This window comes from Scyliorhinus canicula, chromosome 15 (assembly GCF_902713615.1).
Source record: "Scyliorhinus canicula chromosome 15, sScyCan1.1, whole genome shotgun sequence".
NCBI lineage: Eukaryota > Metazoa > Chordata > Chondrichthyes > Carcharhiniformes > Scyliorhinidae > Scyliorhinus > Scyliorhinus canicula.
This window is the reverse complement of record NC_052160.1, coordinates 29,186,020-29,212,853: the sequence shown is the minus strand read 5'-3', so window position 1 is coordinate 29,212,853 and position 26,834 is coordinate 29,186,020. Positions and strand designations below refer to the sequence as shown.

Here is a 26,834-nt window from a genome sequence, read left to right as displayed (position 1 = left end):
AGGAGCCTCAGCCTTTGCAATTGACCTGCAAGTTGGAGGTGTTTTTTCAGTTTGTTTAGATGGGAGTGGGGACTGTAGCGTGGATGAGCTAACTGACCATGACACCATGGTACAGGCAGTCAATAAAGTTGGGGGAGTAACAAAGAATGTAGTGGTGGTAGTAGACAGTATAGTTAGGATTGACACCGTTCTCTACAAAAAAGAGCATGATACTAGATACTGTGTTGCCTGCCTGGTGCCAGGTTCCAGGACATCTGCTCGGGTTTAGAGAGGAACAAGTAGTAGGAGGGGAAGGACCCTGTCCCCATGGTCCATGTAGGTGCCGACGACATAGGCAGGACAAAGAAGGAGTTTTCTGCATAGTCAGTACCAAATTAAGAAGCAGATTTGAATGGTTAGCATTGCTGCCTCACGGCGCCGAGGGCCCAGGTTCACTCCCGCCACCAGGTCACTGTCCGTGTGGAGTTTGCATATTCTCCTCGGGTCTGCATTGGTTTCACCCCCACACTCCAAAGATATGCTGGGTAGGCTAAATTGCCCCTTAATTGGAAATATTTTTTAAAAAGCAGATTTGAGGCTACTATCAGATCAGCTCGAGGGCCGAATGGCCCGCTCCTGCTCCTTGTTTGTATAGATAGATAGAACAGTACAGCACAGAACAGGCCCTCCGGCCCTCAATGTTGTGCCGAGCAATGATCACCCTACTCAAACCCACGTATCCACCCTATACCCGTAACCCAACAACCCCCCCTTAACCTTACTTTTTAGGACACTACGGGCAATTTAGCATGGCCAATCCACCTAACCCGCACATCTTTGGACTGTGGGAGGAAACCGGAGCACCCGGAGGGCACACACGGGGAGGACGTGCAGATTCCACACAGACAGTGACCCAGCCGGGAATCGACCCTGGGACCCTGGAGCTGTGAAGCATTTATGCTAACCACCATGCTACTGTGCTGCCCTGATAATGTTAGATAAATATTGGGAGCAGAAACCACAAAGCATACCTTTGGTGGTAGCAACAAATGAACTCATTGTCACTGATAGACGATCAGGATACTCCATTGTTTAAAATCTAAATGAGGTAGAGCCAATAGCAACAGTTAAAAATGTGTATCTAAATTTGGAAAGGCAGTGACAAATGAGCTAGCGGTGTCAGTGTTGGTTCAGTGGTGGCACTTTCGCCTCTTAATTAGAAGGCTGTGGGTTCAAGCTTCATTTCAGAAACTTTGACCACATGACATTTCTACCACAAAGACCACCATTAGAAATTGGCATTTTTGGCAATCTATCTCATTGCCCTTTAGAGGACATTACCATGTGCACACGTTAGTGGTTGTCTTTACTTGCATTACAACAATGGCTGTGAAGTGATATGGGATTTCCTGAGCATATGAAATGCTACATAAATGTAGTTCTTTCCTTTTCTTTAAAAAAAAAATAATTTAGAGTACCCAATTCAATTTTCCAATTAACGGTCAATTTAGCGTGGCCAATCTACCTACCATGCACATCTTTGGGTTATGGGGGCAAAACCCACACAATCATGGGGAGAATGTGCAAACTCCACACGAAAAGTGACCCAGGGCCATGATCGAACTTGGGACTTTGGTGCCGTGAGGCAGCAGTGTTAACCACTGTGCCACCGTGCTGCCCTAGTTCTTTCCTTTCCTTGAGCCAATGTAGCTGCAGAGGAAGTAGCGAAGAAACATTGCAAAGCAGGTAGAACCTGCTATAACTCAAAGCTGCAAGGGTAAAACAGTAACGAATGGCACAGTCAAGGACTGTGAAGAAGAGTAGATAGAATGGGCACAGAAACATAGAGAGATAGGGCGAGATTTACCTGGCAGGTAGATCCTCCCCAGGATTCCTGATGGCTGTTACGCCTCGCAAGATCTAACCATATCTCAGGAGACATCGCGATGTGGATCCTGCCCACAATGTACGGGATCCAGTCTCACACGTTTAATTGCGTTTATAAATACACTTAGCCGTGCTGACACCAGATCGATCGGCCACCCGGCATCTATTAGCCTCACTGAGGAGACCCCAGCCAGGCGATGTTTAGACTGATCCCCACTTGACCGGTCCACTGAAATCTTTCAGCAATCTACAGCTTTATTCCTCACTCCCAATTTGTGTTTCATCCGCAAACTTCATAATCATGACCTCTACATTTAAGACTAAATAACTGATATATATACAACAAACAGCCAGGGACTCTGTCGCAACCTGCACTGGGCTTATGAGGTCGTACTGATTAAACTCTCTATGAGCCTTGTCAAATACAAACTCATCCATTAAATGGGGCGGGGTACCCTAAACCATGTATAGTTAACTTCTGTATAAAGTCGCCCAGTTTGGGTACCGACAGGAGAGACCCGGCTGTGTAAATAATAGCTATTGTAATAAAACTTTATTTCCTTTTAACAACTCGGTGTGGACTCCTTCGTGGTCTACAAAACTGGCAATGAGGATTCAATTTGCTTGCTGCTGTCGCTGCTACTCTGTCGGTTATGCCACCTCCTTAACCCTGCTGGAGGTTCCCCTTCAAATCACTCACCACCCTGACTTGGAAATATATCGCCGTTCCTTCACTGTCGCTGGGGCAAAATCCTGGAACTCCCTTCCTAACAGCAGTGCAGCAGTTCAAGAAGGCAACTCATCACCACCTTCTGAAGGGCAACTAGGGATGGACAATAAATGCTGGCCTAACTAGCGACACCCACAACCTGTAAATGAATTAAAAAAAGGATGAAGGTTGGGATCTTTTCATTTACCATGCCTCTATTCGGAATATTAGATGTGCTTGACGCCAATTTGAAAGATTGGACTCCGTATGCGGAAAGAATGCACTACTTCTTCCGGGCCAAGAGTATCACGGAGAATGATCACCATACAGTCATTTTGCTAATTGCCTGTGGTGCGCATACCTATGGTGTGATAGAGTCTCACCTATCCTACAGCTATCCTACTTTGAGCAGCTAGTAACATTAGTGGGGCAACAATTCAACCCAACACCATCCATAATTGTGCAGATATATCACTTTAATACAGCGGAAAGGACTCTGGGTTAGTCCGTCAGCGAGTTCTTGTCGAGATTATTAAAGATAGCCAAATTCTGCGAATATGGTATGTACCTATTGGAAATGGTACACAACCATTTGGGATGCGGCATCAATAATGTGGCTACTCAGAAGAAATTGTTGGCCAAACCGTCCTTAATGAAATGCTCAGATAGAGTTTGACCTGATTAAATTGTGTGCCAATAAAGGCTGTCATTAATGCACTGCATCGAATATCTTTCACACCCACCTCTGACCAAACTTTAGATCGCCCCTTCTAATGTCTACTTCTTTGGCTCGGTGTAGGATAGTGGGATCTTTCCCTGTGTTATAGGCGCTATATTGTGAAGAAGACACCTGTTGTCGTGCAGTCCTGCAGCCTGAGCCACATCAGGTCAGCCATCAGCGACATCTCCATGACCTTTAACACGAGTGGAACAGGAGACTTTCGCTGGCAAAAGCTGCGGCGATGAGGACGCTCCGAAGGGGGGCGCCAGACGTGGAGGATCAGACTGTTGCGGAGCCTCTTGCCTCCAGTCCGGGCTCGTTATTTAACCGCACTGTTGAAAGGCGAGCGCGAGTCTTAAAATGATGAAGGTGAAAGAAGCGATCGCGGCTCTGTGTAAGGTGTTGGCCGGGGTCTGCCCGGGGGACGGGGCAGCCGCTTCCGCCCTCAGCCCGGAGATATTCCGCAAGGCCAAGTTCGACCGGAGTGAAGCGGTGAGAGACTACGCCGCGGGCAGCACCGTGACCCGGGATTGATGGGGATCGGGACCAAGTCGCGCCAACCTGGCCTCTTATATCCCAGTTATAGGGAGAAGAACCCGCTACTTCTTAAATGGAGCTGGGCCTGTCATATGGGGTGGGGGGTGGGGGTGATCACAGGAAGGGCATCTGTGGAAGATGTCAATGAGGGCAATTATGGGGGGGATGGAGGATGATGATGTGAAGGATAACCAGGAGGTCACAGGGTGTTGAGGGTAAGGGGTGGGATGTGGCACAGGCTGGAATGTGGGTCACATACATTTATGGTTCCCTGTTTTATTTATGGTTCCCTGTTTTATTTATGGTTTTTTTTTTCGTTGGCAGACAGCTGAGTTTTGGAAGTTGCTACATTGGCTCCTGAGGTTGGTCAATGAGGACTGGCCGTGTGAGGTCACAGATTTATGTAAGAAATAGTCCTTCCATATCTGTATAGTTTGTTTAAAGCCAGCAGAGACCTGCAAACCATTGGTGGTGTGATTCATATCTTTGTTACAAAACAATATCTCGATCTTGTGTCGTTCACCCTTCCATGCAGTTCCCTTGTCTGCTCCTGTTCTGGCAATAATGTCAGCGGTGATGATGATCCGTTGGTATGTTTATGTAAAGTCTATTTCATCTTGCCAATTGAATGATATTAAAGAAAGGTTTCCATTTGTCATGTCTTTCATGACCTCGGGATTCACTTCCTAAAGTACCTTTAGGTGTAGTCACCTAAGGAAATAAAGAGCATGTGTTCACTTTCCAGTCCCACATCTGGACTCAATGTTCTGGCTGAACTCAACGACTTTTATACTGTTGCTGCTACCACGGCTTTCTGCTATTACTAAAACTCTGGTAATTTCATTGAATCTGCCAGTTGTCCTTTGTTCTCCTCACTTTGATGACAAATACTGTGAGAGAATCTGCTGGGTGAGAAATTGGTCCTTGTTGCCATTTTTCTGGGTGAACGAGTGTATGGGGAGAGCGGCACAGTGGCACAGTTGTTAGCACTGCTGCCTCTGCTGAAGAACGGGTTTGACCCCAGCCTGTCTGTGTGCAGTTTGCACATTCTCCCAGTCTGCGTGGGTCTCACTCCCACAACCCAAAGATGAGCAGGGTAGGTGGATTTGCCATGCTAAATTGCCCCCTAATTGGCAAAATTAAAAAAAATTAACATGTGGGGAAGGGAAAGAAAAAGGAACAAATTCAGTCAAAATGTTCTGCTCCCAATCGGGATCTGCTTCAAGAGCAGTGTCGTATTGGTAAAGGTGCCTTTCACACTTTGGAAGGCTGCCGAACACCAACATTAGACCTTGCATTTATTTGGTGTGCTTTTCAAGGTCCCCTCACTGAAAGTGGTTGCCAATCTGCAAAGCAGGTGCTTTTTCCAGCAATAAAGACACTCGGCTGATTTTTGGGAGTGTTAGAGGGGTACAGTTAAGGTTTGTATGTTGTTTGAACTTAAACGATTAAGGGTGAATTAATTGAGTTTTTAAAATGTTAAAGGGGTATAATGTGACAGTTAGAGAAAACATTTCCTCTCGTGTAGAAATCCAAAAACCAGAGACAAAAGTTAAAATCAGAACCAGGTTGTTTGGGTGTAAAATCAGGCAGCATTTTTTCATTAGAAGGCTATTGAAAATCTGGAACTTACTCCAGGGCTGTGAAACTTTCAAGACCAGTCTGTGAATAGTGGTATGGAACCTCTTTTTAGATCATCTTATTTTAAATTTGATTTTTTTTTCTAGCCTAGGATGGTGCTGCAATGCCTGGCAATCCGTGAAGTGAGGGCCTAAGTGTCCACCTCTTCTTCTGCCCAGAGCTCTGGGTGCTCTGATACCTTGAAGACTGCCACTGACAGGCATGGCTCCATCTTGACTCCCACCACCTTGGACATAGCCTCGAAGAAGGCCACCCACCCAAGAATGCCAACTTTCGTACTTGTCCTCCGCCTCCGGAAGAATCCTCTTGCGCGTGTCTTGGTGAGGTGTGCTCTGTGCACCACCTTGGGCTGCATCAGGCTTGGCGGTGCAGGAGAGGGTGGAGTTGTACAGTGCTTCAATCCGGAGTCCTCCCACTATCTCCGTGCCCAGGTGATCTCCCCACTTTCATCTGGTCTCGTCCAGTGAAGTCCTAACCTTTTCTATGAGCCTCCTGTATATGACCCCACACCTATCATCTCCATGCCAGTCTAGCCTACCATCATGTTCAGGAGTGTGTGCATTGGTCTTTGGGGGAATGTTTTTTGTTCCTTGCAGAGAAAGTTACGCAGCTGTAGATATCTGAGCTCATTTTCTTTCGGGAGTTAAGTTCCCCCAGGGTCTCCAGTCTATCGTCCACAGACATGTCCTATACTGTCAGCATTCCTCTGTCTCTCCAGCTCTGCTCCTCCCTCTCAGGGGTTTACAGAGAATATTTTGCTCTTTCCCAGGTTGAGTTGTAACCTGAGAAAGCGCCAAACTCCCCGAGGAGTCTGGTTATCTTTCCCATGCTGGCTAGGGGGTTTGGCACGTAGAGGAGCAGGTCATCTGCATAGAGCGAGACTCTATGCTCACTGCCCCCTCTTCAGATGCCCGTCCACCAATCCGCTGATCTAAGGGCGATAGCCAGCAGCTCAATTGATAGTGCGAACAGGAGCAGGGATAGTAGGCACCCATGCCTCATTCCCTTATGTGCAGCCGAAAGTATTCGGAGCTGGTGGTGTTTGTCCGTATGCTCGCCATGGGAACGGTGTACAGGAACTTCACGCATGTGGTGAATCTGTCTCCGAACCTAAACCGTTCAACCACCTCCATTCTACTCGATCAAAGTCTTTCTCAGTGCCCAGTCTCTCTCTCTCTCTCTTCTCTTCCCCGTTCCATCCCCATAGGTCTCCTCCAGGGGCTCGGAGGTGTATAGCCTTCGGTAAAAGTTCGCAACGGCCTTATTGACCTCGTCTGGGTCTGCTACTATCCTACCATTACTGTCCCTAATCTGCGCTATCTCTCTTGCGGCAGCGTGTTTTCTTAGCTGTTGCACCAACATGCGGCTGGCTTTGTCTCCATATTCGTAAAAAGTCCCCCTGTGCCTGGGGGAGCTGGTGGTCTTCTGTGTGGAGAGCAAGTCAAATGCCACCTGCAGCTTTTTCCTTTCTGTTGGGACAGGGATCCCCTGTGGTCGTTCCCCTTAGTAACAGGTATATCGCTTTGGATACTGTTGAGGGGCGCGGACTTACCAGGGGTCAGCCATGGGGTACAGGTTTCTGGCACAGAGTCTGTCCCTATTGCACAGAAGGGAAGGGGGGAGAGGAGAAGAACATTAGTCATTGGAGACTACATAGTTAGGGGGATAGATAGGAGATTCTGTGGGAACGTTTTTGTCCAATGTGTGCAGGAGGGTTTCCTGACGCAGTATGTAGATAGGCCAACGAGAGGCGAGGCCGTATTGGATTTGGTACTGAGTAATGAACCAGGACAGGTGTCAGATTTGGAGGTAGATGAGCACTTTGGTGATAGTGACCACAATTCGATTACGTTTACTTTAGTGATGGAAAGGGATAGGTATATACCGCAAGGCAAGTCATGTCTGGGGGAAAGGCAATTATGATGCGATGAGGCAAGACTTAGGATGCATCGGCTGGAGAGGAAAACTGCAGGGGATGGGCGCAAAGGAAATGTGGAGCATGTTCAAGGAACAGCTACTGCGTGTCCTTGATAAGTATGTACCTGTGAGGCAGGGAGGAAGTGGTCGAGCGAGGGAACCATGGTTTACTAAAGCAGTTGAAACTTGTCAAGAAGGAGACTTGTGTAAAGATGAGACATGATGGTTCAGTTAGGGTACTTGAGAGTTACAAGTTAGCTAGGAAGGCTCTAAAGAGGGAGCTAAGAAGAGCCAGGAGAGGACATGAGAAGTCTTTGGCAGGTAGGATCAAGGATAATCCTAAAGCTTTCTATAGATATGTCAGGAATAAAAGAATGACTAGGGTAAGAGTAGGGCCAGTCAAGGACAGTAGTGAGAAGTTGTGCGTGGAGTCCGAGGAGATAGGAGAGGTGCTAAATGAGTATTTTTCGTCCGTATTCACACAGGAAAAAGACAATGTTGTCGAGGAGAATACTGAGATATAGGCTACTAGACTAGAAGGGCTTGAGGTTCATAAGGAGGAGGTGTTAGCGATTCTAGAAAGTGTGAAAATAGATAAGCCCCCTGGGCCGGATGGGATTTATCTTCGAATTCTTTGGGATGCTAGGGAGGAGATTGCTGAGATTTTGGCTTTGATCTTTAAGTCATCTTTGTCTACAGGAATAGTGCCAGAAGACTGACGGATAGCACATGTTGGCCTCTTGTTCAAGAAGGGGAGTAGAGATAACCCCGGTAACTACAGACATGTGAGCCTTCTGTTGTGGGGAAAGTCTTGGAAAGGTTTATAAGAGATAGGGTGTATAATCATCTGGAAAGGAATAATTTGATTAGAGATAGTCAGCATGGTTTTGTGAAAGGTAGGTTGTGCCTCACAAACCTTATTGAGTTCTTTGAGAAGGTGACCAAACAGGTAGATGAGGATAAAGCAGTTGATGTGGTGTATATGGATTTCAGTAAAGCGTTTGATAAGGTTCCCCACGGTAGGATATTGCAGAAAATACAGAGGCATGAGATTCAGGGTGATTTAGCAGTTTGGATCAGAAATTGGCTAGCTGATAGAAAACAAAGAGTGGTGGTTGATGGGAAATGTTCAGACTGTGTGTCCAGTTACTAGTGTTGTACCACAAGGATCTGTTTTGGGGCCGCTGCTGTTTGTCATTTTTATAAATGACCTGGAGGAGGGCATAGAAGGATGGGTGAGTAAATTTGCAGATGACACTAAAGTTGGTGGCGTTGTGCACAGTGCAGAAGGATGTTACAGAGGGACATAGATAAGCTGCAGAGCTGGGCTGACAGGTGGCAAATGGAGTTTAATGCAGAAAAGCGTGAGGTGATTCATTTTGGAAGGAATAACAGGAAGACAGAGTACAGGGCTAATGGTAAGATTCTTGGTAGTGTGGACGAGCAGAGAGATCTCGGTGTCCATGTCCATAGATCCCTGAAAGTTGCCACCCAGGTTGAGAGGGTTGTTAAGGTTTACGGTGTGTTAGCTTTTATTGGTAGAGGAATTGAGTTTCTGAGCCATGAGGTCATGTTGCAGTTGTACAAAACTCTGGTGCGGCCGCATTTGGAGTATTGCGTGCAGTTCTGGTCGCCACATTATAGGAAGGATGTGGAAGCATTGGAAAGGGTACAAAGGAGATTTACAAGGATGTTGCCTGGTATGGAGGGAAGATCTTACGAGGAAAGGCTGAAGGACTTGAGGCTGTTTTCGTTAGAGAGAAGAAGGTTAAGAGGTGACTTAATTGAGGCATACAAGATGATCAGAGGATTAGATAGGGTGGAAATTGAGAGCCTTTTTCCTCGGATGGTGATGTCCAGCACGAGGGGACATAGCTTTAAATTGAGGGGAGATAGATATAGGACAGATGTCAGAGGTAGATTCTTTACTCAGAGTAGTAAGGGCGTGGAATGCCCTGCCTGCAACAGTAGTGGACTCGCCAACACTAAACGCATTCAAATGGTCATTGGATAGGCATATAGACGATAAGGGAATAGTGTAGATGGGCTTTAGATTGGTTTCACAGGTCGGCGCAACATCAAGGGCCAAAGGGCCTGTACTGCGCTGTAATGTTCTATGTTAGCAAATTCATGGTTAGGGCTGTCGAGTACTGCCGATCCACCTCCAGTATGGAGTCCATCAGCCACTGCTGGGTTTCCCTGTCCCTCAGGGCTTTGTAAGCTAATTTGCCCCTGATCACCGCCTTCAGTGCCTCCCAGAACATGGAGGGTGAGACCTCCCCATTCTGGTTGCAGGATACATTATCATTAATGGCTTGGAATATTTTACTGCTCAATTCCTTATCAGCAAGGAGAGTAGCATCCATCACCATGGAGTAGTGGGGGGGGGGGGGGCCTTCTCCAACCACACGCCGATGTACTGTGGCGCATGGTCAGAGATTAAAATGGCGGAGTAGTCCGCCTTTGTTACTCCTGGAAGCACCCTCTTCCCTACCACAAAACAGCCTATCCTTTAGTAGGCTGTATTCACGTGGGAGAAGGAGAATTCTTTTTGCCCCTCCGCCAGGTGGTGGAACCTCCACAGGTCTACCCTGTCCCCCCCCATCTGCTCCATACAGGTGTTCAATTTGTGTGCCCTACCTGACACGTTGCCGGTTTTGGGGTTGGATCTGGCTAACGTCGGGCCGTGTACACAGTTATGTCACCAGTCTGGGATTCCGGCCATTGTTTTCTTGATGAACTCTGCGTCATCTCAATTCAAGTCGTATATATTTAACAAAAGTACCGGGGCCCGTTGAGGCCCCTCACGCTCCATGTGACTAAGCAAATGCCACAGCCTGCTCATTCAACGTATTTCCATACACCAGCTTACTTGCTAGTTTAGTGGCTTGCTCTCAATCTGGTTCCCCTATTTAACCCCCCTCTACCTTTTTTGCCATGTCTGCCTCACTGCCCGTGTTCCTGCCTACCTTTCTTTCCCTTGGCCTTCGAACTCTGCCTTCTCACCTATGTGTGGTCTTACTGTCTGCCCAAGTTGTTGTCTTGGATGCATTTGTTGGCCTTCTGAAGGGTGTTGAAGTAGTATTCACGTGGGAGAAGGAGAATTGCCTTCAATTGCCTGTTATGTGACCCATAACCTGGCAAGGGAGGGCATGCCGAACTGCACCTCACTCTTGTAAAGGGTGAATTTTGGCACTGTAAAATCTGCCCCATTATCCTGGTACAAGCTGATAGGATGTCCCTCCCACTTGAAACTTTTGCACTTTTCGCCCATCTCAGGATCCGTTCCTTATCTTGGTGCAATGGAACTTCACAATCATCACCCGTGGAGGTTCCCCGGCTCTGGGCCGCTATCTAAGTGACCTATGGGAGAAGTCCATCTCCAGAGGCTCGCCAAAGCGCTCTTTGCTGACCAGTTTCGCGAACATCTCCGAGACACATATTCTTTTTATAAATTTAGTATACCCAATTCATTTTTTCCAATTAAGGGGCAATTTAGCGTGTTCAATCCACCTACCCTGCACATCCTTGGGTTGTGAGGGCGAAACCCCCACAAACACGGGGAAAATGTGCAAATTCCACACGGACAGTGACCCAGAGCTGGGATTGAACCTGGGACCTCGGTGACGTGAGGCAGCAGTGCAGCCACTGTGCTGCCCCCCTCGATTCACACATTCTGAGGGGTTTCTCCCCTCCGGCAGCCCCACGATTCTCTAAGTTTTGGCGGCGCAACCCATTTTCTTCATTGACTATTTTCTCCGTTAGGTTCTTCTGGGTCTTGATCAAACTTCTCCAATCCGATCCCCTTGGTCTGTGGCGGCTTTCCCCAGGTCTCATTCTTCGATTCCTGGCTTCAACGCCTCCCTCATGGGGGCCGTCGCCGTCTCCACCGCTGTCTTGACGGCTGGCAGGGGGTCTCTTTTCTGCTCCTCTCTGTGCTTCTGGAGCTTGGTGGTATTAAAGCCCATGAGATTGTCCATCAAAATCTGGTTCTGCACTGAGCCCTCCATGGAGTCTGCCCTTCCTTGTGTGGCTGCCAGCTCCGAGGTTGAGGCTTCCCTTCCCTCGTCCTTGTTGACTTTCTTGGTGGGCGGCTGGCTCTTTCTCATTTTCCTCTTCAACATGGTCTGCGTGGGTAGGTCAGTGGGGGAGACGATTTGGATAGTTTTGGTGCCCGTTTAATGGGATTAAAAGGTTGTTTTCACAGTTTTTATGCCATTTTGCGTGCGACCACTCCATGGCTGCCATCTGAAGTCGAGCCCACTGTACATTTGTACAATAAAAATGGCCATCACGCCTGGTTTCCGTTTCTGGAGACCAGTACAAATTCATGCCGGCATGAAGCTTTGCCCTAGAATACCGGAAGCCAGGAGACTGTGGCCTCAACTAGGCTGTGCCTGTTTAAATAAGTTTAATCATAGAATTTACATTGCAGAATGATTCATTCTGAGCTGGATCACGCCCAGTCAGAGTATGATGCAGATCGTGTTGGGCATAGCGGGTCGGGTGCATTGAGCACGGCTCGGTGCAAAACCCGTTTTTTGCCTTTCCCACTATGCACCAACGTAACTGGATAGGCACTGGACACAGGTGGGATAATTGCACCCGATGTCAATAATTAAGTGAAAGAGTGCACTGTACAACAAGCTGCCTTTGATAGTTTGCTTTGTATTTTTTTCCTTTCTCTCTCTCTCTCCACCTTGTACAGCTGAACAGATTGTGTATGTGAAGGCTGCAGTTTGCTACTACGGTTACGGATTCATGGATTTCTACCAGCTGCCTGCAGATGGCACTCTGGGTAGCCGGGAACTGCTCCTGGCTTTCTCCTGGCTACTACAGAGAATCCACCTGTTGGAACAGCTGCTCAATCTGCATAGGCTGCATGTGGAAGATCAGGCGTCACTCTGCACGGTAAGGACACCTTGCAGTACACCGCAGTGCACTCCTTAGTGCCGATTAGTCACAGCCATTTGTTCTGTATTGAGCGTTGAGTAGGTATTGAGCGTTTCTATATTTTGTGGATATTAAATAGTGGGACATGTCCAGGAGATTATCTCTATGTAAATAAAACAACACCTTTAAAATAATGAAATGTCTCCAGGTGCTCCACAGGAATATTCTAAAACAAAGTATGACAGTGAGCCATATAAGGAAATATTGGGTCAAATGATCAAAGTCTTGATCAAAGAGGTGGATATTAAGATGTGGCTTAAAGGAAGAAAACAAGGTAGAAAGTGGGAAAGGAGTAGGGAGGAAGTTCCAGAGCTTGGAGGCAAGCCAGCTGAAGACACAGCTACCAATGGTGGCGCAATTATGAAAGTAATGCACAAGAGCAGAATTCGAGGCACGCAGATCTCTGGGCTTGGAGGAGGTCGCAGGAACAGGGAGGCAAGGCACTCCTACAACCACTAATTTCATTCTCTCTTTCACTCCTGTTGTCTCAATGACTGTCTCGGCCTCTGTCTGTCTTTCTGTCTCTTGGGTAGTCTTTGCTGTTTTCTTGCTTTATTTTTCAGGTGCTTCCTCAAACACTCTCATGCGCTGTGCTTTCTTTCTTGCATTTGATTTGTCCTGCTTCTCGCTTCACTGTCTTTCTGTGTACATGCCCTCACATTGTTTATCCTTATCTTGTATCCTTGTTTTCCTGTGCTTCTTGCTGCTTTCTATTTTCTACTTTCTGCTTCACATTCCCTTTTGCTGTCTCTATCTTGATTGGATGCTGTTTTGGGTGGTTTCACTTGCACTATCTTTAGTTCTTGCTTTATCACTTTCTCTCCATCTTCTCTGTCTAAAAATGTTTACAGTTTACTTGCAATGACAATATTCTTCAGAAAGATGGGACATTGTTTTGGATTGCTGTTTTTTCAGAACAGGAAGAGGCCATTTAGCCACTAAAGTCATTCAGCACGATCATGGATGAACTGCAACCTAACTCCATTTAATTGTCTTTGTCCCATGCCCCTTATTACCTTAGGATAACAAAAATCCATCAACCTCAGAACTAAAATTTACAACTGATTCAACATCAATTGCTGTTTGTGGAAGAGAGTTCCAAACTTCTACCACCCTTTGTACAACTATTTCCAAATTTCACTCTTGAAAGCTCTGATTCTAATTTTCAGATTATGGCCTCTACTCCTAGACCCTCCAACTAGCAGAAATAGTTTATCTTAATTACTCTATCCGTTCCTCTTAATATACTTAATATAGAGTCAATACAGCACACAAGGAGGCCACTAGCTCCATCGACTCCATGAAATCAAATCACCCTCTACCTTCTAAGTTTCAGGAAATACAACCCTAGTACTCCTCCTTTTAATTTAACCATTCAAATCCAGGTATCATTCTGGTGAATCTAGCTGAAGTACCTCCAAGGCCAGTACATCTTCCTCAAGACACTGAGTGATTCTGGGCACTGTATTCAAGGTGTGAGCTAACCACGGCATTGTACAGTTGAATCATGACATCTACCCCTATTACACTAGATATTATACTAGATATAAAGGCCTATTATACTAGATATTATAATAATTATACTAGATATAAAGGCCAGCATTCCATAAATCTCTTGAATTATTTTCTGTACCTGAGTCTCTTTGGACTTCCACTGTTTCTATTTTTTCACCATTTAGAAAGTACACTGTCCTATCTATTTTGGGTTCAAAGTTAATGACCTGACATCTGCCTACATTGGAATTCATTTGCCACAGTTTTTGCTCATTCTTTTGAAATTCATCAATGTCTGTTATTTTATACTTCCATCCACACTGCTTACAGAGAAACATAGGAGCAGAAGTAGGCCATTGTACCCATTGAGTCTAATTATTCAGCATGTACGCCATTTCCTTCTTGACCACCTCATGTCATTGTTTGACTTGGAGTGCATATTATTCCTGAATTGCTAATGAATATAATCAGTTTTTAACTGGCATTTATAAAGTAATGTTACAACATGCAGAAGCACAGAACAAAGTTTGTGGCAATCTAAACAGCAATCACACCATAGTCTGGCTATTAATAAAGCATGTTGCTAAGAGCACACAGATTGCGTGTACTAAAACTATCTCAGCATCTCAAAGCAATTAAACAGTAAGAACTTGTGTTTTTTTAATCTGAGATAGTATTGTGATAAAATGCTTGGGACTGCATTGGCCTGCAGTAATTGTGATGACGACTTTTGCTTTCAGTGCAGACAAACGATACCCATCAGCTCCACGGAGAGGTTGGACATTCAGGATGGCAGACACCCAGTGGGAATGGATGTGCGATACCTGCAGTGTTTACAAGGGAAGCTGCGGTTCCGTTGGCGAAGCCTTTACAGTGCTCAGCAGGAGAGGTGTTCTGCTCTCTACAAGGTACACAGCATCACTCCCAACCCCTTCACTAGCATCAGGACCCATTCGGTCTGAGTCGTGCTCCATCAGATAAGATGCAGTTAAAGTTTGTAGTGACACATTGAGGTTAGGTTAATGCTGCGAAAGAAACTATCGCAGATTATCAGTGCTGCCTCAACCTAGACGTGTGTTTATAGTTGAGTGCCCAATTATTTTTTTCCCAATAAAGGGCCAATTTAGTGTGGCCAATCGACCTAGCCTGCTCATGGTTGGGTTGTGAGGGCGAAACCCAAGCAGACATGGGGAGAATATTCAAACGCCACACAAACCAGTGACCCGGGGCCAGGATCGAACCCGGGTCCTCAGCGCTATAGACAGCAGTGCTAACCGCTGTGCAACTTGCTGCCCTGACGTGTGTTTATAGTTTGTGCATTGTGAAGATATTATTCAGGGTGATCAGGCTCCCGCGATCAAACCTGCAATCTGAAAATGACAGATAATCCACTGCCTATTGAAAGGGAAGGGGGCTGGTTAGGTCAGTTGCCTCGATGACTAGCAAATCACCACTGCCAAATACTGCCCAAGAAAACTGTTTAGGATGAAGTATCAGCAAGCAACAAGCGAAAGACCTTCCTTTGGGCAGAGCACACCATTGGAATGGAACAGCAGATTAATAATGTTGTTCGGTATTTGAGGAAAAGATGACCATTTTCATCATCTGGGGTGTTTAGTGGGGTTCTGGTAAGTACACAAGTGATTGCTACGGCTGAACTGCATGTGGAAGGTTCTGCTGCAAATAGGACAGGATACTGCAGATGATTAGTTTTGGATGAGCTGCTGGCATCTCTCTCCCAGGATGCAAAACTGATGTGAAAACTCCTCAGTGTCACCTTCAGAATGTCCTTAGGCTTGCTTTGACCACCATGAGACTGCATCCCAGACTCAACTCTCCATAGGTGAATCACTTTGTTAAGCAAGTGTCAGGCATTATGGCTTCATGGCCAACCCAATTAAGTTGTGACTATCTTGATATAGTGTTGCTGCTTGGGGTGCCTGCTCAGGTGAGCCCCTTGATATCTGGTATTCTGTCCTGCAACCTGCTCTTCAGAAGCTTCTGAAGATGTCTCAAGTGAAAGTGGTGAGACCTTGGGTATAGCATAAAATCATATTCTGTTCCAACACAGAAATTAGCCATACTGTCCATTGGGCCTGTGCCAATGTTTCTTTCCACATGAGTCACCTGGCCGTATCTTACTTTCCTGCTTGATTTCCCCCACGCTTTTACTATTCTCCAGTGTAGGTTTCGAAGAGAATGCAGGACAATGGGGTTGTATAAATTGGTCAAGAGAGGCTTAAATTCAGTGCAGGCAGCAAGGGACAATAGCTACCTCCTGTCGAAGCTTGTTTCTGTTTACAAGTCCATTACAGGGCCAGTGAAACAAATCTGATCTGTGATGTTGGATTTCAGATCCATTTGTACACTAGAGGATGCAGCAGCAGCCGGAGCTTTGATCATTTGTCTGCAACTGAAACACGCCTGATCCAAGATCCCAAACAGTACACCGAGGTGAGCTGGCTGTAGCCCAGACTACATAAAGTTCACCCTTTTTACAGGGGTAGTATAGCATAATCCTGTGGTTTTCCTTTTACAGCTGTTGATCGCAGACACTGAAGTCAATAAATATGATCTGATAGCCATTCCAGAGAACTGGCTGCAGGAGGACAAGGAGCCCAGAATATCGAGGGGCATATGACATCCAAGAAGAATAGGAAGCTAGGTGAAGGTTGAGAATAGCACTGTTAATCAAGGATGGCATTGGTGTAATAATCAGAGATGATATTGGCTCAGAAGGTTAGAACTTGGAATTAGTTTGGGTGGAGATGAGGAATAGTAGGGGAAAGGTGTCACTAGTGAGAGTGGTCTACAAGCCCCCTTACAGTAACTGCAATGCAGGGCAAAGTATATACAAGAAGAAATATTGGGTCCTGTGCTAAAGGAATGGCAATAATTATAGGTGACTTTAAACTACATATAACCTGGAAAAATCAGATTGGTAGTAATAGCCTGGATGAGGAGTTCTTGGAATGCTTTTGAGATAGTTTCTTGGAGCAGCACTGCATGTTCTGGAACCAACTGGAGTGCAGGTTATATTAACTTGGTTTTATGTAATGTGACAATTCATTAATGACTTCCAAGTAGAGGCATTCCTAGGTAGCAGCAACCACAATATGACTGACTTTACAACCAATTTGAAAGGGAGAACAGTGGGTCTAAGACTAGTATTTTAAACTTAAATAAGGACAACTATGTGGCCATGGAAGCTCAGGTAGGCGAAGTGAACTGGGATAACAGGCTAGGGGATAGATCAATAGTGAAGCAGTGGCAGACGTTTAAGGAGATATTTCAGAATACTTGGAATAAGTATATTCCTGCTGTAAAGAAAACATTCTAAAAGGAGGAGGAGCCACCATCCATGGTTCACTGAAGAATAAGGAAAGCACTAAACTTAAGGAAAAAGCACTTAACTGTGCAAAGATGAGTGGCATACTGGAGGTACATTGTTGGGGAGCAGGATATTGATTATTTATAATGTATAATTTTACTTCTGCTTTTATTTTTTTTGAGAATGCTTGAATAATTTTTTTAAAAATAGTTGATAATTTAATCCCCACTTCCTTATTAACAAATATTTTGCTTCTGTATTCACTACAGAGGATACAAAAAACATTCCAGCGATAGCAGTAAATTGAAGCTATAATATGTGTTGTGGATCCAGGGAAACCAGCAGACATACTGTCCTTGGATTTGGATTTCCAGAAAGCATTTGATGTGCCACCTCAAAGTTTGTTTAAAAAATACAAGCTCATGGTGTAGGGGTAACATATTTGCCTTGACTGAAGATTAGTTGGCTGCCGGGCAGCAAACGGAGAGGACACAAATATGGACCTTTGTGATTGGCAGTATGGAACAAATTAAGTCGCACAGGGGTCTGTGCTGGGGACAACTTTTTACAACCTACATCAATGGCATAGATTTTTTTTTTTAATTTAGCGTACCCAATTATTTTTTCCAATTAAGGGGCAATTTTAGCGTGGCCAATCCACCTAACCTGCACATCTTTTGGGTTGTGGGGGCGAAACCCACGCAGACACGGGGAGAATGTGCAAACTCCATACAGACAGTGACCCAGGGCCGGGATTCGAACCCGATCAATGGCATAGATGAAGGGAGCCAAGGTCTGGTAGCTAAATTTGCAGATGACACACAAATATGTTGTGAAGAAGACATATGGGCGGGTTTCACCAGTCTGCCACTCGCGTTTTCCTGGGCGGCGCGCCCTCGCTGGCAGCGGGATTCTCCATTCCCACTATCTGCCAATGGGATTTTCCCATTGTGGCCATCCCACGCTGCCGGTAATCCCGTGGGCGGGGGGTGTGCTGCCGGCGCAACGGAGATTCCCACCAGTAGAGAATTCCACGGATGGAGTTTGCAGAGGGATATAGATGGGTTGGGCGAGTGGGCATAAATAGGGTAGATGGAGTATAATGGGGGGAAATGTGAAGTTGTTCACTTTGGCAGGAAGAACAGAAAAACAGCATTACTTAAATGGAGGATGACTGCAGAATGCTGAGGTGCAGAGGGATTTGGGTGTTCTCGTACAGGAGTCACAAAGTTAGTATGCAGGTGCAGCATGTAATCAAGAAAGCTAATGGAATACTATCTGTCCTTTATTAGGGAAGGAACTAAACATAAAAGTAAGGATGTTATGTTTCAGTTGCACGGACATTGGTGAGACCGCATCTCGAATACTGTGCGCAGTTTTGGTCTCCTTATTTAAGAAAGGATGTAATTGTGTTGGAGGCGGTTGAGAGGAGTTTATTAGATTGATACCTGGAATGAGCAGGTTATGAGAATAGGTTGGAAAGGCTGGGCTCTTTTCCACTGGAGCTTAGAGTGAGGAGTGACTTGATTGAAGTATACAAGATCCTGAATGGTGTTGACAAGCTGGACATTGGGAAAGGATGTTTTTTTGGTGAATGCAGAACGAGGGACACTGTCCCATAAAGGCATCCCTTGATTTTAAAACAGACATGAGAAATTCTTTCTCTTAGAGGGCTGTGTGACATTCGAACTCCCTGCCTCAGAAGGTTGTGGAAGTGGAGTCATTGAATATTTTTAACGCAAAGGTATATAGATTCTTGTTAATCAGGCAATCAAAGGTTATCGAGGATAGGTGGGGAATGTGGATCTCAACACCGACAGATCAGCCATGATTATTGACTGGTGGATCAGGCTCAAGGGGCCAAATGGCCTACATTTACTCCTCCTTCATATGTACAATTGGAATGCAAATGTCTGCATCTTAGTCCCAGTTACAGGTTGCCAGTGACCTCCTATTTAGCTGACAGTAGCTACCAAAGTAAAGCTTTCCCTTCCTCCATGAATGTGACTCACATTAGTTAGTGAATCTGTGACCATCGCTGTTGTCCAATGCTGAGTACACCACACTCAGATGGTTGCTCTTCAGGCTATTAAATGTCAACTCTCTCGAGTGGAGAACTCCATGGGAACTGATTAATTTACTCGCTCAACTGTTCACACAGGAACACAAGAAATTGGAACAGTAAGGACATTTGAGTGTGGAAGCATCACAGCTGCAACTGATTTGGGCTCAACCAGCTTTATGACAGGGTACTTGAGGCTGAGTTGCTGGGGAATGGGAATCTTGGACAGATTTCCACTTTCTAACCTAGGCCAATTTTAACAGCTCCTAAGTCTCCCTGGCTAAGATCAACAAACAGCTCTGACTGGGGTCTCAAACCTGAGATAGGTCTAATCTATGTGGCTCAGCAACTTGGTGTCTTAACCACAGAGGCTCTGGGGAATGCTGCCCAGACTATTAATCCAGTAATGTTAATGCAGGATATAATGATCCAGCTTGGATCTTACAGCAGTAGGCAAACAACTTCTCCTGATTTGGTGTTTTTTCAGATTTATCTGCTGGATTTCTGATTTGCCCCTCGCTTTATGACACCAGCTAACTGTCCTACAGATATAACCACTGCTTCAGGTTATCTTTCTGTTCCTTTGTTAATGCCATTTTTGATGCTGTAGTTTGTGCAGCAGCTGGAGCATGAGAACATGCAGTTGGAGGCATACCTGGAGTGGAAGCAGCTGGAGTCCTTATACTGGCAATGGATGGTAAGAGAACAACTGAGCAGTGTGGGCAGAAACATTACTTATATGGAATCCTGTACAGTATACTCATAACTGTATAGTCACAGTGTAACTCTTGAGTTGCTGCACCTGTTGTTGAAATGCGTTTGTGCAGGTTTGCCCCACTGTATTGGAAATTAACTGGCTGATTTTACTCGAGTGATTTGAATGGTCAGACATTCATGGAGAGCGTGGCCAAGATTTCCTGATTATGAGCTCGCAGTGAGTGAGGCTTCCCACCGGGAGCTCAGTGTTTCAAGATCAACCCTGAAGACATCCTGAGTACGCTGGCAAATGATACAGAACTGCAGGTGTAACATGTAAAGAAAGGACAAGACTTCACCCTCTATTTTTAAAGCTTGAAGGGCAGAGCAGCCATGTTTCACCTACTGTGTTACCCACTCTATAGCTATACCTGATGATGTAGAACCTGCACAAAGTACCAGCCACAGTCTTGCTTATCCAGTCCTGTTGGAACCCACATCAAGCTATGACACATCCAAATGGCAGGCATTCTTTAAACTATCAGACCAAACAATATTCCCATGTTCAACAGGAGTCTTACCCCATTTACCCCATTTCTCTGTTTTCCAGAAATTCCCATTATTTCTCTTGCTAGAAAAAGTGAGACATTGCTACGTAAATAGAATGCTCCCAGCAGTCAGTGATAGTAAATGTCTTCCATTAATATTACTCAGCTCTGGTTTACTCAGCTCTGGTTTTAAGGGGAGGGCCTTTGGGACAGTGGAATTGTTGCTCTCTTTAGCCTGGCCTTCTAATGTGGAGGAAAGGATGAGATCAGATACCTAGACTGAGATTAATAATAATGTCTGTTCCTTCTCAGCAAAGTGTGCTGTCTGCCAAGCTGCAGGATACCCAGGAACTGCTGAATGTAAATGTTGTATCAGTCACAGACCACTCATTGGACCAGAGAAGGAACTTTGGAGAAAGTGATATCTTCAGAGAAACAGATAAACTCTGCGGTGAGCTGCTGAAGTTGCAATCTGAGCTGCAGGACCGGAGAACGATGAAAGATGAAACGGTAACCATTTGTTGTGCTTGGGGAGTGATAAACTGCACTTTATTATGTTTGGACAGCCATCTCCAGTCAGGTATAGTCACCACAGTCTGATAACTCGTAGCAGCTAAAAAACTGCTATAAATTCACAATGTGAGGAACGCAAAGAACATTTAAGTTTGTCATAGGGAAAAGGATAATGACCTCTGCCTTGACCTCTCACTATGACAAAGCATTCTGCATTCCAATGACCTGTGAAAAGAAATACTCCTAAACTGTCTCCTCACTCTTTTTGTGGCATTTTGTGGCAATTTAAATTGATGACCCACATCAGTGATTCCCATACCAGAGGAAATGATCTTCACTCCATCAAAATTCACAGTTCTTCGGAAAATCTCTATTAGGTTTCCTCTCTGCCTTCTCTGCCACTTGTTAAGTTTCCCCTCACACCGAAGTTTCTCCCCCTGATATAATCCTGGGCATGTCCTACTTCTATAATGGAAGCTATTCGATGTCAGCAATTATAATATCCCATTCTTGGCAATATACCATCAAACATTCAAATTCCTAACAATGCCTTCAGCTTCCTGCTACATCAGCAGGTTCCAAAGAGAGACATGATTGCCTTCATGGTTTATGTGGTGTGTCATTTTGTCTCTGAGTGGGACCCAGTCTCTTGTTGAGGCCTAAAACTATTTACCTGTTAATAACTTGTCAACATGGCATCAACGCAACCTGCTTGTTTAGCTTTGCCCTCAAGCTGGAGGATACACAGTATTTGGAACCTAGGGATTCAAAACATTGACCCACTTGCATCACTGGATAGTCAACAACTCCTCATTTCACACCAGGAATAGGGCAAGTCAGTGGATAACTATTCTTTTTCCTGAAAAATAAGGTCCATCTCCACAATTCTCCTGAACTTCAAGGTGCAACAGACAAGGAAGGACACATGATAGCACCGAGGGGCCACTGCTCTGAGGGGGGTGAATACTGTGGGGCCCTGCACTGCCAGAGAGGGTCAGTACTGAGTGGGCGCTGCACTGTCCGGGGGGTGGGTGTCAGTATTGAGGGGGCGCTGCACTGTCGGGGGGGGGGGGGGGGGGGGGGGGGGGGGGTCAATACTGAGGGGGCGCTGCACTGTCGGTGGAGTGCTGCACTGTCATAGGGTCAGTGCTGAGGGAGCTCTGTACTATTGGGGGGGGGGATTCAGTCTTAAAAGTGTGTGGTCAGTATTGAGAGCGTTGCACTGTTTGGGGGGGGGGGGGGGTTGATGGAGGCAGTCTATACTGAGACGGAACTGCACTGTAGGGGTGGGGAGAAAGTACTGAGGGAGCGTTAGACTATCGGGGTGGGGGTCAGTACATGGGAACGCTGCACTGCTGCAGGGGGGTCATTACTTTTAGGGGGGGGTCAGTACCGAGGGAGCACTGCGCTGTCAAGAGGGTTAGTATTAAGGGACTGCTAATCCAATTGGACTTTTGCTTTCAAGTCCAGCTAATTGTGACATTTTGTGATTTGCATTGCAAATTCTGACCTCTAGCTGCTGTATTTCTGTAGATTAAAGACCAGGAACAAGGTTTGGGAGATCTCGCAGGACAACATCAAGTGCTGTTCCTGACGCAGCATGATCTGGAGCAGAAACTGGCAGCACTGCAGGCCAGAATGAACCAAAAGAGAAGACGACACTGCCGTGTCAGACTGGCATTGAAAGCCAATTCCACTCCTATCAGAACTAAACCTCCCTCTGTTCAACAACATAACTCTGGGAGTTTCACAGCATCAGAAGTAATCACACAGTTAAAAGATGAAGCAGTTGCATTAAAGAAAGAACTTCAAGAATTACAGCAACTTTCCAAAGAGGCTCTCGGAGATGTTTTGGAAAAGCTGGATAGCGTGATATGTATTCCTCCAATGAAACGATGAACCTCTAGCTATTTATGGACCTGGTTAGTGACAGTAAAATAACTAATTGGGCAGGCCTTTGTCATACAGGTCAATCCTGCTTACTGCATTTACTCATCAATTTATTCTCTACAGTGGGAGACGAGGTTTGTCTCGTGAGATGTAACATTCAAGAACACCTGTCTGATTTTGGCTGAACGATTGAGAAATGCTAAGAGGGAGGGAACAATGTTACACTCAACTCCTAGTGGTCTATCATACAGTTACATTGATGAAGGCCTGAGTGTGGATTGTCTACCTGAACCGTTCAGGGGATGCTGTGGCGTATGTAAGATCAGAGTGGGGAAGACTTGTGTGCAAATTTCACTCTTTGAAAAGTCAGCTCAAAATTCTCAGTTATGGTGTGATTTCTTTTTGTTTTAACCTCCCGTTCACCCTAATGCATTGTTGAGGGGAGGTGTTAGTGATCTGCATGTCATCTATTCAGCAAATTATCCTGGGCTTTGCCTCCATTGTGTTAAGAGCAAGGGGAGGCCATTCAGCCCCTGAAGTCTGTTCCACCATTCAATCTCGACTGATATGAATCTTAATAACTTCCTCTACCCATCTTGGTTGGTAATCCGACCATTAATACCCTTGTCTAGAAAATAATCTATTGATCTCAGTTTTGAAATTTTCATTTGACCCAGCTCCAATGAATTTTGGGAGAGGGTTCCAGAATTCCACTGCCCCCTTGTTCTGGACTTCTCTCGTCAAAGGAAATAGTTTTATCTATCTATCCTACTGAATATTAGGATCATCTTAAAAATGTTAACAAATGTTCTCGCTAATGGTTCTCAGTACAATTAAAGCTTTGTGGGTCCATGGAAGTTTTGATCCCTAGTTTCCATTAATTCTTGGATTGCTCAGGTTGCTGATACGAACAGATCTGATTGATTATGGTCTTGGATCTATCCACAAATTAAACAACAAAGCCACATCACCATTTGAAATATACACACAAACGGGATCGAGTTGCCTGGGGTTGTGGATTGGATTGCCTGGTCTGGGGCATCCAGTGTCTCACCATGCCGCCGCCCCCCCCCCCCCCCCCCCCCCTCCCTGGACCTGGTATTTATTCTAAGTCAGTGCTGTCAGATCCTGAATTTTGTTCGAATGATTTTCTTTTCTTTTGTTGATCTGTGCTTGTTGAAAATATCAATGGAAATACAGTGATGATTTTTGACCAGGTGTCAGATGAAAATGAAGAAATATACTCTTGAGACATGAATGTGATTTGCAACAGGCATCATTTATTGTATCACATGTCCACTTGTAAACAATCCCTCTCCACTATTTAAAAAAAGCTCTTCCTCCGGCATCTGTTTAATTTTTCTAGAGTCAGTTAAATGTTTTAACATGTTCATCATTAACCGCCCAGTCCAGGGGCGCGACCTGCTTGGCTAGCTGGTAAAGTTGGTTTACGGGTGCGAAGTGGGGGGTGAGCTGAAAAGTGACGGGGTGGTTGGGGGGAGGGGGGAAGACACTTGATGATTAGGGGACTTCCAAGAGGCTGGAGATGGAGACTAGATGGTGGTTGCTGCCGAGGGGCGGATCTGGGGAGTTGCAGGCCATGGGCTATGGGCTGGCTTAGGAAACGTCACGGCTGATCGACAGAAGGGGGGGGGGGGGGGGGGGGGGGGCAAGAGCCCCCCCCCCCAACCCCCCGGTTTGTGGCCTGAATGGGCCGGTCAAGAGGGCCCGTGTGTTCGCACACTTGAGACAGTTAAAGGCAGACGTAGCCATGTTACAGGAGACACACTTTAAGCTGGGGGATTAATTTAGCCTGAAAAAGGGAGGGAATGGGTTGGTTGGGTGTTCCATTTAGGATTGGACTTTAAAACAAGGGGGGGTGGCCATCCTGATTAACGTGGCATTTGAGGTGGGGAAAATAGAGGCAGACCCGGGAGGCAGATTTATTAGGGTTAGCGGGAAACTGGAGGGAATGGCAGTGATGTTGGTAAATATATATGCCCCAAACTGGGATGATGTTGCGTTTGTAAGAAAAATGCTGGGAAAAATCTCAGACCGCGATTCGCACTGGTTGGTTATGGGGGTGATTTTAACACGGTCTTGCATCCGAGGATGGACCGGTCGAGTTCTAGGGCGGGGAAAGTATCAGCAATGGCGAAAGAGCTGCAGGGGTTCATGGAGCACATGGGGGGGGTGTTGATCCATGGAGATTTGAGGCCAAGGAGCAAGGAATATTCATTCTACTCTCATGTGCACAAGATGTACTCCAGGATCAATTTTTTTATACTGGACAAAACATTGTTAGCAGGGGTGGTGGACACAGAGTATTCAGCAATCGTAGTATCAGACCATGCGCCACATTGGCTAGACCCACAGGTGAACACGGGAAATTCTATGTGCCCACAGTAGAGGCTACATGCAGGGCTGTTAGCAGACGACAAGATATGTGGACGAGTGAGGGAGGCCATTCGGGGGTATATAAAAACCAACGACACGGGAGAGACCATGGCTGGGGTGGTGTGGGAGGCATTGAAAGCGGACATCAGAGGGGAATATATTTCGATTCGGGCCCATAGGGAGAGGGCTGAACGGGGGAGCTGTACAGGCTAATCGGAGAAACCTTACATGTGGATAAGAGATATGCAGAGTCTCCGAATGAGACTTCAAATGGGCTCCTTTCCACAGGCAAGGCGGAGGGACAGCTGAGGAGGGTAAAAGGGGCAGTATAGGAATATGGGGAGAAAGCTCGCAGGATGTTGGCACATCAGCTGAGGAAGCAGGAGGCGGTGAGAGAAATGGGCAAAATTAAGGATGTGAGGGGAAAAGTAGTGAGGGACCCGGGGGTGGTTAATGACGTGTTTTGTGAATTCTGTAGTAGTTTATATGAGTCAGAACCCCCCTGCGGGGGCAAAGGAAATGAATCAATTCGTGGAGAGGCTAGAGTTCCCGAAGATAGATGAGGAGCTGGTGGAAGTCTTGGGGGCCCAATTGGACTCGGTGAAGTGATAGATGGATCGGGGGCAATGCAATCAGGTAAGGCCCCAGGACCTGACAGATTCCCAGTGGAATTTTATAAAACGTTTTTCGGGCTAGTGGGACCGCTGTTAGTTAAGGCTTTCAATGAATCCAAGGTGTTGGGAGTGCTTCCCCCAACGCTATCATAGCCATCAATCTCTTTCATCCTGAAGTGAGACAAGGACCCGGAGAGCTGTGGATTGTACAGACCAATTTCCCTTTTGAAATGAAAATGAAAATTGCTTATTGTCACGAGTAGGCTTCAAATGAAGTTACTGTGAAAAGCCCCTTGTCACCACATTCCGGTGCCTGTTCGGGGAGGCTGTTACGGGAATCGAACCGTGCTGCTGGTCTGCTTGATCTGCTTTCAAAGCCTGCGATTTAGCCCAGTGCTAAACAGCCCCAGCCCCTTTTAAATGTAGATGCTAAATTACTGGCAAAGATCTTGGCCACCAGAATAGAGGACTGTGTCCCGGAGGTAATGGGTGAGGATCTGACGGGATTTGTGAAGGGCAGGCACCTGACGTCCAATATTAGACGGCTTCTTAATGTTATACTGATGCCAGCTGAGGGGCGCGAGGCTGAGGTGGTAGTAGCCATGGATGTGGAGAAAGCTTTTGACCGGGTGGAGTGGACATACTTGTGGGATATTTTGGGCAGGTTTGGGTTCGGGCAGGAATTTGTGGACTGGGGCCGGCTGGTATATCAGGCCCCAGTGGCAAATGTGAGAACCAACTGAACCCGGTCAGAATATTTTGATCTCGGGAGAGGGACAAGGAAGGGATGCCCGCTCTTCCCATTACTGTTTGCCCTGGCCATAGAGCCTTTAGCAATGGCCTTTAGAGCATTGCGTACGTGGAGGGGGTTAGTGAAGGGGGGGGGGGGGGGGGAGCACAGGGTTTCTCTCTGCAGATGACTTGCTGCTTTTGTTACAGACCCGG

General features: G+C 46.1%; 2 protein-coding genes across 4 annotated transcripts in view; one reads left to right on the top strand and one right to left on the bottom strand.

Annotated features, from left to right (window-relative positions):
* Positions 1 to 3,430, bottom strand: part of nlrc3 (NLR family, CARD domain containing 3) — a 109,690-nt gene extending 106,260 nt beyond the window's left edge. The window contains exon 1 of the mRNA XM_038820769.1: positions 3,319 to 3,430. The gene's annotated coding sequence lies outside the window, so the exon portion shown is untranslated. The remainder of the gene's footprint in view (positions 1 to 3,318) is intronic.
* A 167-nt stretch (positions 3,431 to 3,597) lies between these two features.
* tedc1 (tubulin epsilon and delta complex 1) lies at positions 3,598 to 24,224 on the top strand. 3 transcript variants are annotated; one of them, XM_038819979.1, is made up of 8 exons: positions 3,598 to 3,788; positions 4,158 to 4,236; positions 12,100 to 12,302; positions 14,579 to 14,746; positions 16,194 to 16,292; positions 19,842 to 19,928; positions 20,788 to 20,985; positions 22,522 to 24,224. In XM_038819979.1, the coding sequence occupies exons 1-8, from the start codon at positions 3,657 to 3,659 to the stop codon at positions 22,885 to 22,887; spliced, it is 1,332 nt and encodes a 443-aa protein (XP_038675907.1). In that variant the 5' UTR covers positions 3,598 to 3,656; the 3' UTR covers positions 22,888 to 24,224. The 3 variants fall into 3 exon arrangements, with proteins under 3 accessions (XP_038675907.1, XP_038675908.1, XP_038675909.1); XM_038819980.1 differs by lacking the exon at positions 4,158 to 4,236 and having other exon boundaries at positions 3,651 to 3,788; XM_038819981.1 differs by lacking the exons at positions 3,598 to 3,788; positions 4,158 to 4,236 and adding an exon at positions 4,275 to 5,905.
* Positions 24,225 to 26,834: the final 2,610 nt, after the last annotated feature.